General features: G+C 39.0%; 1 protein-coding gene across 2 annotated transcripts in view; it reads right to left on the bottom strand.

The window, feature by feature from the left end:
* LOC123706484 (protein spire) overlaps nt 1-17,549 on the bottom strand; it is a 92,454-nt gene that overhangs the window by 12,586 nt on the left and 62,319 nt on the right. For both annotated transcript variants that reach the window (XM_045655789.1, XM_045655790.1), the window contains exons 4-9: nt 13,636-13,787; nt 10,748-10,951; nt 10,068-10,097; nt 9,691-9,863; nt 8,402-8,465; nt 8,006-8,201 (exon numbers count right to left, since the gene is read on the bottom strand). In XM_045655789.1, the coding sequence (XP_045511745.1) occupies nt 8,006-8,201; nt 8,402-8,465; nt 9,691-9,863; nt 10,068-10,097; nt 10,748-10,951; nt 13,636-13,787 (819 nt within the window). The remainder of the gene's footprint in view (nt 1-8,005; nt 8,202-8,401; nt 8,466-9,690; nt 9,864-10,067; nt 10,098-10,747; nt 10,952-13,635; nt 13,788-17,549) is intronic.

Below are 17,549 nucleotides of genomic sequence, written 5' to 3'. Positions count from 1 at the left end.
TATAAGTTACGAAGTTAAAAAGAAAACTCCCATTTTTAGGGTTCCGTAGCCAAAATGGCAAAAACGGAACCCTTATAGTTTCGTCATGTCCGTCTGTCCGTCTGTCCGTCTGTCCGTCTGTCACAGCCGATTTACTCGGAAACTATAAGTACTACAGTGATGAAATTTGATGGGAATATGTGTTGTATGAACCGCTACAAAAATATGACACTAAATAGTAAAAAAAAGAATTGGGGGTGGGGCCCCCCATACATGTAACTGAGGGATGAATTTTTTTTTTTCGATGTAGATACCCGTGTGGGGTATCAATGGAAAGGTCTTTTAAAATGATATAAAGTTTTCTAAAAAACATTTTTCTTAAAGTGAACGGTTTTTGAGATATCAGCTCTCAAAGTCGTAAAAAGTATGTCCCCCCCCCCTCTATTTTTATAACTACGGGGTATAAAATTCTAAAAAAAATAGAGGTGATGCATGCTAATTAACTCTTTCAACGATTTTTGGTTTGATCAAAGTATCTCTTATAGTTTTTGAGATAGGTTGATTTAACTGTAATTTATTATATTTGCTGCTACGGAACCCTTTGTGCGCGAGCCCGACTCGCACTTGGCCGGTTTTTTTCCTCATTTTTTTTCCCTTTACAAGTTTATAGAAATGTCAAAGATGTGTCAGTTGTTTCATTTCATGGGAAACACTGTGGAAACACTGGAACCCTTTACTAGCCCGATACGCAGTTGACCGGTTATTTATTTTATTTCCACATTAGAGTTGTAGTTTTTTGTGTATGGAATAATCGGTAAACAATGGATTGAAATTAGGAAAGTTTCCACTTCACAGAAAGCAATAAGGCTCCTCCAATAATTTGACTATGTAACAGTCCGGTTACGATCTGCACAGCTGTGCACAATGCACACATAACCGGGCGCGGCGTGGGGCGCAAAGGCGCTCGCGAGGCTCGGGCCGCCGCGGCCGCCGCGCCGCTGCCCTCTTGTGAGTATCGCTTCACAGTTCACGTCTTGTGCAATCAGTAGATAGGTACCTTGCTTCGTTACATTACAATCAGGATTGACTTCCTAACGATATCATGTTTTCTATTCGATACTTATGGTTCGAAGTTTATCAGATGACTCTATTACTGCTACTGTTGTGTTACACTTTATCAAATTGTGTGTGTGTGTGCATTTTACTCTTCTCGTATATATTATGTATGTATAAACAGTATGCGCTTCGTACTTCAATTAAATATCATTAAACGTTTCGTGTCGAGTTTGTGTCTTTAACTGAACCAAGCGACTGTAATAAACTGATCAATAAAACATATAGATAATATTGAATTTGATTAACATGACCGAAAATCGATAGAGAAGGGCGCGGGCGAGCGGGCGCCGATGTAAGCGGTGACCAGGGTCGCAGTAAATAAACGATTCCCATCGCAGTGCGCAACGAAAGTGACTGCTTATAACTTTTCTAAGAAACTATCGCCACGGCCGTAATGACACGGAGCGAATTTAAAGCGATCGGAGATGGAGCAGCGATCCCTTCGGTTGACTTGTGGGAAAAAGTAGCTGCGAACTAAATTACATCTTAATACTGTACTACGTCATATTTAATATAATAGGCAAAGTTAAGCGTAAGCGCATTACAATCTTAATTTTTACCAGCATTCCGGAAATATTTTAAAAACAATCTGAGAGCCAATTTATTTTTAGTAAATTGAAGCTTTCACTTTCGATACAAATAAAGAGGATGGAGTTCAGGTCACGCCGCATCCTCTTGGGACTGAGTCAAGACACGAGACAGTGAGTACTGAGAAGGATCTGCGCCGACGCGTGTGTGACTAATTTCTGTAACGGTTGGAGCTCTCAGCGCGCTAAATGACCCAGAACCCTTAGCACCGTTATAATAACACGGATCCATTTGTTTATTGTTCCTAAACAAAAATAAAGTTGAGAAATATCTATTCATTCAAAGTTCTTTGGCATGGTCATAAGCAATCGGTTAAATTTTTAACACGATCTGTTTGTATGCGTTGTGACAATTATTCTCTTGTATGCGCTTTCATTGTTGTTTGTAAACATCTCTGGTTATCGGTACAGAGTGTTTACATCTATATTTTGGTTATTTATAATAATATTAAACAATTTCGTAACGACTGATGATGACTTATCAATAGCATATTATGGATCATGTTTCGATCTTATCACCTTTGGAAATACATTGGTAATGTTTTTCAAGATGCAGAAAAAGTTAGGGAAGTTATTTTGGCAAATAACGATCCATCGCAACCTAATTAGTGGCCGCAGAATGCAGATAAATATTAAATAGTACCTTAGACCTTTCCAAAAATTAACCGAGCACATTCAATAAAATTTCATAGTAAAACTTATTTATTAAAAGTAGCAGTAACGGAACGCTAGTTGTGTTATCACAAAAGATCCAGTTATCTAGATAAAAATCTGTCGCTCGTAGTACGGTCACGAACTGTCGGAGTCTTAACCTACATTAGTATAAAGTTTTATTGCGTTACGAAATACAGTTTTTGTCACTGTAGAATTGTATCTCAAACGCGGCCAAAGAAAATGTCGTTATCGGAGTTACGGATTTTTCACTTACGGCTTATTTCCATGGCCAACGTGCTCGTGACGCAGACTCCCATGTTTGGAAATCCGTCTTATCGCTCGCACGAGAATCCTTCTTTGTCGATATTTTGTCACTGAATCGTTCAAAAGTATGTGCACAGCTTCAATGAACACGTTCACTGTAAACGTATTTCCCACGGTAAATACAAATATTTATTGCACTCGAATGCGTTTCATTCCGCACCTCGAAACGTTGACGAAGATTACATAATTAATGTTATTTTTCTTCTACTATATATATTTTCACATACACCTAAAGTCAAAATGAAAAAAATTAGCACACAAACACATTAAATAAAAATATACTGATAGAATAGAACAAACGTGTGAGAGGTCGAGCGAGCGCACTATCACTGTGGAGCGTGGAGCGTGGACCGTGAGCGCGAGGCGCCGCCGCCGAGAGCCTGCTGATGCCGAGTGCCGCGTGCCGTGGCGGTGCGCACTGCGGAGTGCAGGCCGAGCGCTAGCACTGCCAAGCCACAACACTCCACAGTCCACTACCGGACGACGGACCGCGTCACAAACTGGTTTTTGTTTATTATTTCGCATCATTACCATGTAATCATTAAATCGAAATAGGACATTCGATTAACGAGAACTTGTATTTAAACTGTGTCGTGTCACTCTTGTTCTAGAATAATCATTAAAATTACGCAAACTACGTATGGAATTTTAATCTTAGATAGATATTATAATATAATAGATAGATAGATATATATATATATATATATATATATATATATAATAGATAGATAGATATTATAATATAATAAAACGGTAGGAAAATCAAAACTGTACATTGAATATTTTTCTAAAGAATACTTGTAGCGTGATCTACAATCGATATCGAAACAAAAAATATAATTTTAAGAATTATTGCCTGTTTATCTGTTTGTTTGTATGTATGTCCGGACTAAACTCAAAAAGTACTGCATGGATTTATTTCAAATTTGGTAGAGAGATAGCTTTATACCTGGGAAAGGACATGGGATAGGTTTTATCGTTGTTTGCTGGTTTTTCTTTGACTACGCGAAAAGATGCTGTTGCAAAGTCTGAAATAATTTATCGTAGATAAATAGTGTCCATAAATTGGGATGTTATGAATCTACAGAATAGTCACCAATTGATTACCAATGCAATAAAATTATTACGTACTAATACATTATTGAATCACGAAGTATCAGTTTTGTACTGGAAAAGTAGGACATGTCAAGGAGAGACTTTAATCGGCTTCCTGGCTGCATCGGAAGCATTAGGGCTTAATCGAATTACTGCGCTATATCGCGTGGATATCGACGTATGGACGTATTGCAAGTGTCCCATATCCGTAACATCCACTAAATTGGTTTATGTATTTGTATTCTAAGTTTAAACTCTCGAAGCGTAGAAAGAAACTCCCACGAGAAAATTTAAATCAAGAATGAATACGTGTATTACGTAGGTAATCTAAGAGCAAAATGTATTGTTAAGTTTAAATCTATGTAAAATTAAAAATTTTATAAGGGTTTCAATCAAATTGAAGCAGCTAGATAAAACCCGCCGTGGGTTTTATGATCTAGCTGCTTGACACGCACGACGATCCAGAAGGCGCGGGGGCTGACGAGCTGAATTGACGGTTGTAGCGGCGCCCTTGGAGTGAATACGCAAGTTCGGATCGCGGATCAATATACAGGTCTTCCGCGCCGACCTAGACTTCCCGGAGACGTGCTACATAAAAGCAGCGTTACGTAAACTGTGATTAATCTCAGTTTATGTAACGCTCCTATTTTACATTTGTGTTATCAGGAATATTTGAAACTCGATGATAAATTATTAAAAATATCTAGTTTGATTAGAATTCTTAAATCAATAAAGGAGAAACCTAAAAACCCAGAAATATCTTCTAATAAATCCTTTAGGTAAATGAGAAATAGAAAACTAAATATCTCTGTTCCTATAATCGTTTCGAGATTTGAGTCCATAATTTCCTTCCCTTTTGCTCACAATATATTGCTCTTTTAAAATATCCAAGTTTCATCACTGGCCGCGAAAGTTCATCACGACGCGGACGGACGCGACGCGACGCCACTAGCCACTAGCAAAGGGGAGACTCGCTCGACGCGCAGCTCGCAGACTCGTGTTGCAAACGTTCTTTCAATGGGAAATGCTTTTAAGTTTAGTTTCATTCCAAATATTAGATCTGTATTCCATCATGAGAAATCTTGCGTAATATTAACGAAATTCTCACAATGTTTAATCTGTCGACATCCGAGTTACTACCGAGTTAGTACATGAAGAAGGATATTATATAAATTGTCTTATTTCCATAACATTATGGCCAAGCCGTATAAATTAATTAATTTCAAACAAAGCAACATTTAAAATTTAAATCAGTAATTTCATATATATTCAAATTAAATTTGGTAATGTGTGCAGTGTGACACGACAAATACCTAAGTGATAACCTACTAAAACTAAAGCCATTTCTAAGTCCACCGAAACCGTATGGCGAAATGTTTGCCAAACTGAAGCGCTGGCGTTTCTCATGCGGTGTGAATAATAATGAAGTACATAACGGATGGGGTCGGAGAGTCCATTGTGGCTGAGGTAATGCGGGGTTTCGAAACTGGAGCTCGGTGCATCAGATAAGCGCTCGTGAGAGCGTGCGCGCCGCTCCGGGCCTCCAGCACGAGTATAGTGAAAACAGAACCCTACTTAGCTGTCTGTCTATCTGTCTGTGCGTCCGTCTGTCACCAGGTATTTTGGCTAAGAATAATGTTATAATTCAAAATGACGCTGATATTCTGCCAAGACCAATTTTAAAAACTTTTATGATTGATTATGATTGATGACACGTGCACGTTACCATCAGTATTTCTGTTGCCGCTATAACATCATCATATAGTAAACAATTGAGACTCAACGGTAATTAATTGGATGGATCACCAATATTTTTTTGCAGTTGCTATTAAGCTCATGTCGACAGAACCCTTATTGTGTCGCAAATCCGACTTGCAATACACCTTTTTTAAATTTTACTAAGTTGAAGACAGGAACATCGCCATATAAATCTGTGACATCTGATTCAGCTGATAAATCTTAGTTCTAATCTAGGTATTTTCAGGTCGATCGTTTGTTATTCGGTTTCTTATGGTGTCAAGTCCGTTCATTTTTTAAGTTTGGTAAATAAATGGATCGGAAAGAATGTATCAGTAGTTTTAATTAATTATTTATAGTATATGTACTTAGTATTTTTGGAATCGTAATTTTATCGTCCTGAATCAGGAAATTCGGGCTCGATTGTTAATCACTAATTTGCACTTTCCAGGTATTTAGAGAAACGTTGAACATGCGCGATACGAATACTTCACATATCTTATAAATAAAATATAATTATATGTAATTGTACAAGTGAAGCGATTAGTGCGATGTGTAAATATTCATGCAAGTGAAAGACTGTCCTAAATTATACATACTACATTCCATCCATTGTAGTTATTGTGTTATGTAATACTAACCTACGCAATGAAAAGACAAAGGTAATGAGATTCATATTTTATTTAATGTATCAAAATAAACAATTATAAAATAGCATATGAAAAAGTGTTCTCCTTTTTTTTGAAATCCAAAGAGAGTGGCTTTCGGGATCAAGAAAAGGGATCGGGGCAGGATATGATAGGACCTGAAAAATAATAACTATTTGAGTAATGAAGTTAGAAAACATTTCATGTAAGATGTAACAAAGTTTCCAGTCATAACAGTTTCCAGTCGCCGCGGAAACGCCTAAGAGGAAGTTGTGTTCCGACATTGTTGTTTGTTTGTGTGTATGCATGCTGAATAGCGAAAGTAAAAGAAAGAAAGAAAGTGTATAACAAAAAATTAAATAAATATTAAAACGTCTCATTCAATACATATAATAGGGTTTCTATGGATTATAACCAAAATCTACTTTATAGTATTGTAAATGTCCCAATTAATTTAATGAAAAGATTTTTGTACATTCGAATGAATATTCGTTTGTATATTTCGTTATAGTTCCTTAGTGTTGTGTATGGTAGAGATATTGAACAAAAATTAACTTATACCTATAATAATTTGCAAACGCAGACTACATTACGAGTTTATCCACAGGAAATATATCTAGAATTCTAGATTATAAAAAAGAGCTGAATCAGAGTAGTATTTTATGTGGGTGTGTGTATGTAATTTTCATTTATCATTTAGTAATTTAGTAATTTTTTCCGATAAAATAGAAATATAAATTAGTCATATGCTTTCAAGTTTCAACACAGTAAGTATTATTGTCAAATATCATAATATTGTGGTAACAATATCCGTGCACGTAGGAAGTTTACTAAGATGGTTACCACAAAAATATATCCTAAAAACCTGTGCTAAAAACGAACGCTGGTGAAGGTTCTATTTTAGAAAGAAAGAAAAGAGGTAGGTACATAATATTTTTTTAATATTTCAAGTAATCCCAGGTACCGTGACTTGAATTTCAAAAAAAATAATTGTGGTTGCATTGGGCCTTATTTCATCACTTAGCAGCGAATCATCAATGAAGATAAAAAAAACAAGCAAGGAACAAAGGCGCGTTTATATCTGATATTTAATGTAATGCTAAACCAAAAAGCTATCATAAATTGTTCACTGCTATCAGTATGTAGGTATGTAGTTTTTATTCCGTGGATAACATTTAATTTATCGTTTCGTTGTTAGATCAAAGTGAATCCTTCCAGCTTTATCTAATATTCCATTTGCATACAAATAACCCTCCACTTCATCCTCAGGGACAGCAGCTGGAGGCTCTCGTTATCTCTCAAGATATTTGAATATTCTCAAGCACCCATTTATGCTACACTTTACTGAGAAACTATGATACTATACGTTTGGGCTTCAACAAAGCATTCTTAATTTATTTGTTGTTAGCAATCATAACAAGGTTTAACAATTTCGATGCAAAACTTGCGCGAACTCTCCTAAAGCACCTCTTTTTATTTACACACTACACACAAGCGATACAGCCGATAATCGTTTTTGCCAAGTCGCTCCGTCAGGCGCCGTATAACAGTCAAATTATTCACCGAAGATTTACCTGTTTCAGGAAATTTAAAAGCTTGTATATTTTTTTTATGTCGAACCCATATCAAAGGGGCAGGTCGGTCACCTTATGTTAGTTGCTCATCACCGCCCATAAACACTAGTGACAATGGTGGTTTTACACCGGTACTTTGCCGGCCTTTTAAAGAGAAATCTTAAATCTTTTCATGAAGGCCCCAATGTGGTATTTATGTTGTCCGTGAAACGTTTATTGTAAATTCGTGTTTGCGTCGTGTATCGCTGAAACAAATGTCTCCGTGTATAAAGGTTGACGTTGCGGTACTCACGGTGCGTGCGCGAGTAGGCGGCGCGGGGCGAGTGGTGCGAGTGGTGCGAGTGGTGCGAGTGGGGCGAGTGGTGCGAGTGGTGCGAGTGGTGCGAGTAGGGCGTGGGGCGCAGCGGCCGCCCGAGCTGGATGGAGCGCAGCAGCTGCTCGCGCGGCGTCACCTCGCGTCGCGCCGGCGCCAGCTTACGCTCCGATGCCTGTACACACACACCATACATTACAGCCTAATCAATATTAGTATGACGAAGTAGATGAAAAAATTAAAAATTACATTTCGTGAATTCTGTGAATTTGTGGTGTTTCATTTTTTCATTTTTATCGTAATAAAAAAAATTGACTAAGTACCTACAAAGTAATAGTCTCAATATCAAGAAAATTAATTATCATAGTGACTTACCTTTTTAAGTGGAGGTCTACTTCTTATGAATTCGAGTATCATTGCGTGTGCGTCTTTCTTAACACTGTGAACAAATTTAATGTTAGTATAAAACTGTAAAACGACCGTGTCGACCGTACCTATATTTGTATACCAGCTGGCCTAGACAAATGGCAAAAACGCTTGTACAATGGGATACGGGATACCTAGTTACCTACTAGTTATTATTCTGTGACAATAGTTATCATCATTCATCAATGTATAGTAAAGGCATAATCTCATAACGATTTACTAATATGCACATAGTTTACTTTAAAATTATTCTAGTTCAATTAAAAAAAATAAGTTTTCACAATTATCACTGAAATGGTTAGTTTTATCATAAAAAACATTATTTTTTTTTACATTCGTCGCAGTTTTTTTTAATTACCAACCGGAATGAGGGGAAATTTTATTTATAATATGTTTCGAACAATTTTCCCATTTTTCAGCTGGCTATTACATACATTAATTATTCGCTCTTGAATGTCTAGTATGACGGGAATAGGTACTAAAGTATAAGAATCTATCAGCATTCAGCACTCGGATGACACCAGAGGAGCGTTGTTGTGAATTATGGTTTACCGATGCAAAAATCTCCTTTTGTTTCAGGGAAATTAAGATTGAAGCCGCTAAGCTAATCTTGAAAGTTTTCGGAAACTACCATTTTTTTTTCCAGATAGTGCGCGAGCGATGAAGTTATGATTTATTGAATTAGGATAAGGAAAATTATTGGAAATACTAAGATCAACACACAATATAATGATTTAAAAAAATCCTAATTTCGCCGTAAGAAAACGAATAGGTATAGAAAATAGATGAAAAGTGTTTAGGCCTGCAGTGTTCGAAAAGAAGCCGTAGTTCACATCTTTTCCACGAGATGTCGCTCAAACCAATCCTATGATAAAACCACACATGTGTTGGTATAATCACAGACTAATAATAATATAGGTATAATGCTCGTGCTAGATCTGTGTAATGCTCTAAAGTCTAAGGTATTTTATGTCAACTGTTAAAATGTTTATAATGAATATATCGTTAATAGCTAAATTATGGATTTTGAGTATGCGTATACATATATTCGTAAGAAGTGTTTCTTAATATACGATATGTTTTTTTTATGCATTGTAGCGTAAGACACACGCGTGTTATACACCATAAGTGATTAGCGGTATTTTTTAAACTATAAATTTCAACGTGAACTGCGAAACAAAAGAATGATTAAAAACTGCAAGCACAACGAGCGTCGCTTGGAAAGTTGGAAGACCCACTTGTGCGGGATGGCGCCGTCGACCTTGCGCAGCGTGTAGCGGCGCGAGCGGATGTCGTCCATGAGGATCTCGTAGGGCGTGAGCTCGTACTCGATGGGCGTGCGCGAGTAGTTCACCTTCTTCAGCTTCACGCCCATGCGCAGCTCCCCGATCACTTGCATCCAGAATCTCGCCTGAAACCGATCGCCAACATTCAGCGAATGCAACTTTGCGTAGCTCTACGCGACGGGCATCTATATATAGTATATATTTTTTTATAAATTTACCTTAACTGCATACCTACATAATATATAACTAGCAATAATGTTACGAATGAAATCTTGGGTTAACGTAATTAGCGACTTTGTAATATCAATTCTACGACACTAGATACGTACTTGTAGCGCTCTCCAAATCCTTCGGTTTGACTAAATATAATACAAAAAATATAGCATTAGCATTTTTAAAGACATTTATGTATTTTTATAATTTTTTTGCCTCCATCAAGGTTCTAGCCAAACACAAATGAAACATATATTATATCTTAGCGTAGACTGAATTTCATTGTTTTCATAATATAAGCAGTGGATGATCGGTGCACTTGATGAAGTGTGGTAATTAAATCGAGTTGCAGGTAGTGCCAGACGGAATTCCAGCAAGAAGCTATTTGCGTAGAGAGGTATGTGTGTCAGGGATCAGGTGCGACACACACTTAGTTATAATTAATTCCTAGCGAATTCCAAGAAAGCGCACCGCCACTCATATTTATATGGGTCATTACTGTCAAACCATTCTGGTTTCTATCGAGCTGCTCCCACAATGCATATCAATTATCAACGGACATTCCTGAGAACTTACTTTGAAAATTTAGCAGAAGCGTTTGTAGATAAAGCAAATGCTATAAATAATTTTAGGAATCATATTTTTCCACTATGTTCGTCGTCGATTTATTCAATCTAGATTGTAGGTAGATAAATTACATATCAGAACCGCGCAATTTTGTGAATGTTTTCAGTCGCATGAACGTCGGCGTTCAGGAGCGACATCGAGCTAAAAGCGATGGGAGGGTGCAACGTACCCAGTCGGAGAAGTGCAGCGTGTCGAGATGCATGGCGGAGTCCTCGTGCGCGCCGAGGTCGCGCGCGGCGGTGACGCGCACGCGCGCCAGGAACGACGCCAGCTCCAGCGCCTCGGCCACGAGCGCGCGGCACACGGCGCGGTAGTGCGCCGCCGCCGAGTCGCGCGCGCGCGCGCCGCGCCCGCCGCAGTGCCACACGCAGCGCTGCACAGTGCACAGCGGGAACTCAGTACTCGTCAGTCGTCACACAACACACACACATAACACCATTGCAAAAAGCGGCATTTGACTCATATATTCAACAAAAGAAGCTCACATCAAAAATTAAAATACCGCTTATTGCATTCTTTTAGCTCTGTGTCGAGTATTATAGAAATAAAATAGAAGAATAAACACAAAAGGTGTGTCTCATGTGTGTAAGAATATTTTCAAATTGGTTAAGAAATATTTATTTATTAAATAAGTGTGCAATATTATATTATGCTACTGTTACGCTTCATTATATCGCAATCTATAGAGCAAGACTAAAAAGCAAGTTATCGATATAATTAATGAAGTAATATAATCACACACTTGCAACATTGAATGCAAAACAATGACCCCATCACGTTTTTTTGTTCTAGATAATGTTAAATAACAACTTTCGCTAATATAAGAGACACCACTGTAACTTAAGTTTTTAATTATAATTATGTATGTAACAAATAACATGATGTAAATGGGAGAGCGTTTGCCGGATATTGTTCACCGAAACTGACCGGGGCTATAATTTATCACCTCCTTCGCTCAATTAATTATGCGATAACACCTTTGCTGAGCTGAATTCTTATTATTTATAATTATTCGGAAAGCTGTCTGCTGAACTGAACATTGCATAACATTGAAAAAACGCTTTTATGTTTCAGATTCTGCTTCAGAAAGCTGTCGTCCCGAATGACCTAAATTAGAGAAACTGGTGCAATCCGCGAAAATGACTTAAAGAGAGTCGACCGCAGCCGGCGCCGCCCGACCTACTTGCGGAGTATTTGAGAAAACGAGGAAATTGCTTCTTTAAATTTTTCTCCTTCTCTTAAAGATGGTTAAGTGAAAAGCTTGAGGTCTTGCGGTTTTCTCTCTGTTTTCGCTAACCAAATATTTTTTCTATTAATTTACGATAAATATTCTCTCGTCATAATAAGTACCTATATGTCCTTCTTACTACTTTGTTAATATTATAAAAGCAAAACTTTGTGAGGGTAGATGGATGTTTGCTGCTCTTTTATGAAAAAACTTCCAGACGGATTAGGATGAAACTTTGTAATAATATAGGTTTTACATCAGGATAACACGCACCCCACAGCAACGAAACGAAACGACTATACTTTCATCCTCAATGCCTTTCATCACTAAAGACAAGTCACTCTCGTGTAGGTTATACAATTTTCCAATAGCACTCTAATCGAAATGGACTCGATAGCATCAAGTTATTTTGCAGAAGGCTACAAATGGCCAGGAGATACACGGCGCAACGTAAATAGGCGGGTCAGAGGTCCGGCGCTGGAGAAATCGACGCGGCATTAGCTGGCAGGGGCTTATGATGACGTCACATAGCCGTCCTCTCTTACAAATCTGGCTCTCCTTTGATTTGTTTGCGTCACTTCAATGTGCAGTATGATCGAGGCATCGACACCGTTATAATTAGGAAGTAATAAGTATAGTACTAACTAAGCATCGTACCCGCGCGCTTGCAGCTATTACGGCGTTTCGTAACGACTCCCTCGACTCATTAATGCAAACGGCCAATTGTGACCGTTTGCATTCCACTGTTTTACATAAGCTACATGTAAAACTGCCGATATTATATTGCTAATACAAAATATAAAGCCGCTTATAAGACAGCAACAGGCGTCGCCGCGACAGATCGAGTTCAGAGTGTTGCGTGGTCGACGGGCCGGGTCACCACGGTTGTGACAACCTTTCGTAGGATTAACATTAAAAAAAAACCGGAAAAAGCGTGGAAAATGCCTGGGAAATGTCAGGGAAATGTCCGGAAAATCCCCGGAAAATGTCTGGGAAATGCCCGGAAAATTCCCGGAAAATATCCACAAAATGCGTGAAAATGTCCGGAAAAAGCGTGGAAAATGCCACTTCAAATTTGCGAAGTAATTTAAGCAGAAAACCAAAAAAAGAAAAAGAAAGCTAAAATCTTTCATATTAAATGTATTTGGGATATTCATATTTCATACTTAATGTATGGGAGGGTTTCAAGATAATTTTTTTGATATTTCTCGATTTATTTTTAAAAATTTATTACGGCCATTTTACTCTTTAGTTTAAGTACTTTCGATATCAGTTTAAAGTTTTTTGTTATCTGTAATACTTACGGAAAACTCGCCTGTGCACACTTAACGATTACACCCTGTATACAGTGTCGCATACTTTCACCCAATACGATCCAAAGAAAGCGCGCTCGTAAACTGTAGGACTGCGCTCCGGTGCGCCGCTACGAGCCCGGGGCACAGCCCGGGGCGCCCGGACACTTCCTCGCTGCGTGTCAATATCGTTACGTGTACTCCGCGAGTATGAACATAATTGCTGAAGAAATATTTTATGTTTACAAATTATGTCGACCTAATCTCACGCCGCAGCCGTCCAATTAACTTTTACAGATTATGCATAATAACGCTTCTATTAAATTAGCTTAATTAACAATTCTAACGAAAGATGGTGTCGAAAGTGGTCAGATTACTATTTGAGCTCTAACGCGCAAACATGAGCTCGGCTGTCATTCAACAATATGCTAATTGCTAATGTTGCTTAAACAGACATGAATTACGCACACGAGGAGGTGTTTCTGGGGAAGGTGGGGAATGAGAAGCCAGTAGGTATTATCCGATCTGTGGCGGTACCTCGACGACGTCCTTGAGCAGGAAGGTGCGCAGGCGTCGGCGGCGGCGCGGCGCGGGCTCCGCGTCGCGCTCGATGCCCTCGTCGTCCGTGTCGGCGCGCCCGCCCTCCGACGTCTCCGAGCCCTCCGACATACCGCACTCCTCGTCCTCCTCTGGAACACACATTACATTCCTTACTTTCGAGTGTCACTTTTTAGTCAGGTACTTTATCAATGAAAGATGTACTTTTATTAGATAATAAAGATAAGAATCTCAGAATTAATAAAGGCAACATAATCTAAAATTATGTACTTTGTTTGGTACATTATAATATTATATAGAAGTAAATATTGTCCAAGAAGGTGAACTTAGGGCAGCGAGCAGAAGGGCAAAGGCCATTCACTCTCTAGAAATAATATCAGTCCTGCCGAATGGTATCCTAGCCAAACATACTTGAGATTGATGAATTTATTTTCGTATTATGTAAAATATATTAAATCATAAATCCTTTTGTCAAAAATTCGTAAAAAAAAGTGTAGGGAAAATGTTGAGACAAATGACATACGATTGCAGCAAAAAGTACAAGAGACAAACAGCTACTCATGACGGGGCTGGCAACTGTCAAGCCAGCTCGTGGGAGAGCACAAGTAACTGTAGCCGCTTCAGGCTGCCGACTAACGGCTCCTTCATTAGCCGCACTATCAGCCGCGAGATTAATGTTCCACCATCTGCGGTACTGTATCTTACACTCCCATTAGACATACAGTAAGCGCAAACCGTGCATCCATCGCAGCGATTTGCGCCGCCGCGGCCGATGCGATCTTCGAACTTCGAACTCTGAACAAAGACCCGACACTCGAATATTAATAACAATTTAACACATTGTTCCAAATAGACGCCTACACTTTCACTGCTCACCTTACACAGTCCACAATAATACCGGCGAGGAAAGTACAACGTAACCTACGAAAATGATACGCGCAAAACCCCGCGCTGATCGTATGACAAGTTCGTCGATCTGATCCCGAGCGGGGAGGCTGCATGTAAAAGTTAGTATTGATTTTATAGAGTTTATAAAAGGAAAAGATGTACATAGTACGTTCCTAAAATGTCACATTTTAGGAACGGAACATAAATTAAATGTTTTAGGAAACCTATGCAAGAAAGAAGCTATGCCTGTCATTGACACAGTAGAGTTAATAGCATTTAAATGAATGGAAGGTATGCAGGAGCAGGTGTCGTCGTGCGTGCCGACAGACGGCAGCTCCGAGGGGCCTGTCGCTGTCCGCCAGCACTGCGGCACTGCGCCATGCTGCGCGCTCAGCGGCTCAGCGGAACAATGGACCGACCGCGGCGCCCACGCAGGCATTCCTGCATATGCTCATTGATCAAACTAAACATTGCGCTAAGAAATTCTTGTGCCTTTCGCATACATTCGGAGAATGCTGCCGAGTTTAATAGTGAAAGGCAAAAAATTACCAATTTAACAAAATTGAAGGGCGCTTCGGCTTCGTGACCCAAGACTGACCTTAATTGTACTCGGCATGAATCTTATTAAGGTTATAAAGTATTTAATATGTGTAATCCATACTAATATTATAAATGCGAAAGTAACTCTGTCTGTCTGTCTGTTACTCAATCACGCCTAAGCTACTGAACCAATTTTAATGAAATTTGGTATGGAGATATTTTGATACCCGAGAAAGGACAAAGGCTACTTTTTATCCCGGAAAAATGATGCGATCCCGGAAATCCCACGGGAACGGGAACTATGCGGGTTTTTCTTTGACTGCGCGGGCGAAGCCGCGGGCGGAAAATTAGTAACTAATATGTATTGATACTGAAAATTAGGTAATATATTTGCGGTATATAATATTTACTATGTATATATTTGCGGTTGGTTTCCTTTTTTCGAATTTAAAACATAACAACTCAACAAATCAACAATACATATTGTGCGAAGTATCACTAGATGTTAAAGCGAACATATTAAAGTTCATGGATCATTACGCGAGTGGAGTAGGGTCGTTGTTTCATCGCCGCGCCGTGAAGAATGCGAATGTAACAAGTGTTCAGTGTTCACATGAGTTTAACGGACCGTGCGAAATGTACCGAGAAATCGTCGACATATCTGATAAGCTTTTAGCGGCGAGCGGGCGCGCTGGCTGCGCTGCGGGGCCGGTGGCCACGCTGCTCATTAGCGGACGGGGTCTACTTGCAAATGCTTATCTTTTACGATAGACAGTCAAATCGTGTCAGTTAAAAAATAATCGATGCACTTGCTGACCTTCATAATAAGTAATAACATGCTAATAATTTCGGTCCAATGTTCCATTCTCATACTTTCTCTTTTGCTGTTAGGACCAAATATCACATATTTACATACGAAATTGAGTGCAAAAATATTTTTCGCAATCATTGAATCCTATTTGCATTCATTAATTCCAATTTGAGTGTGTAAGATAATATTATATCTTTGCTTATATTTTAAGTTCTCACATTGTAAAAGTTCTATTATATAGCTGTTTAGCTTTATATTATGTATCTAAAATAAAAGTAAAAAAGTAAACAAATATTATAAAAATATATTACAAGCATTTAAAAACCCAATCCGTAAGACAAAACTAAATTATTCTGCAAAAAAAATACAAATTCTCAATAAGGTGGCAGTCGATAGCGATAAACCGAGGGGACACACTGACCCAGTGTCAATGACCCACTCACGAAAACGAGAAAATCAGCATCGAGGCGTTGTAATTACCGGCCTATACACCTGCGAGACGGGGCGGCGGCCCTCGTCGCCGCAGCCTTGCCGCAGCATCCATCGTCGGCTGTCGAGCGACACGGCATCCCCCCATCCCCGCCGCTGCCGACCGACCACTAGCTTATCGGATTCGATTGAAGATTTACTGTATTTATTTTAAATTGTAATTCTTGATTATATCGTAAAATTCAGTTACGTGCGGGTGTCGACTCATGGATGGAACAGTTAGTCGAGATCCAGTTGTGCCGAGCGAATCCGCCGCTAGCGGAGCTTTTCGATGGTGGCTGATGGTTACCTATGTGGCGACTGGCATAAAGAGGAACCCGTATCGAGCGGGCACTTAACCTCGTTACCGGCGGATACTTTCGATTCCATTCTTGCCGAATAAACAACATCTTTGTGTACATATTTGTGTGTGCACTTGAAAAGAGCTTCTTGGTATTTAACTTATATACAATTTACATATAATGTTTATTTGATATTGTTGTTCCAAAAGCAAACATGATACGTCATGCGATTGATATCTTGCAGCTAGTAATTTTATTTATGATCGATTATAAGATTTGTAACTCAAAAAAAACTTTCCAAAATCAAAATGTATGTTTTCTCCGGTCGTTATAAGGCAAATTGTAAAATTTCGATTGGAATACAGTGGGCAGCGATAAAACGGTACAATTTCCGGCGCAGGCTATTATTATAACGCTATAAATCTGAGCCGCACTCGTATCGACACTCGGAAGCTCCTCGCCGTAAACACGCGCTTCGACAAATTACATTTCGATGATGAATCCGAGATCAATTGAGTGAAAAAATTGGTTGTCAAGTCGGTTTACTGACGATAGTTGAACGTGACAACGATTGTCCTTCTTTGTCGCTCATAACTCATTCCGCGCTCTCGCTTGCACTGGAACGCCTCAGAGCGAGGTAACGCCGCATGAGTCATGCTTTTTCGGGCGTGCAGCCGGCTCTATCGAATTATAAGACGTTGTCACGTCAAAAATAGTTTGCACAAGAAAACGTGAAAATATGACGGCTTCATAATTCATATAGATTGAGCGCTCGGGAGAGAAAGGGTGGAGAAATGTCGACGGAACGAATCGCCTTCATTTCGCTGTAAATGCGACTTCATTCTACACATTTCATCCAAAGTTTAAAAAAATATTTCTCAAAT

Source organism: Colias croceus, chromosome 3, assembly GCF_905220415.1.
Source record: "Colias croceus chromosome 3, ilColCroc2.1".
In the NCBI taxonomy this organism is placed as follows: domain Eukaryota; kingdom Metazoa; phylum Arthropoda; class Insecta; order Lepidoptera; family Pieridae; genus Colias; species Colias croceus.
This window is presented reverse-complemented; position numbering and strand designations above follow the sequence as displayed.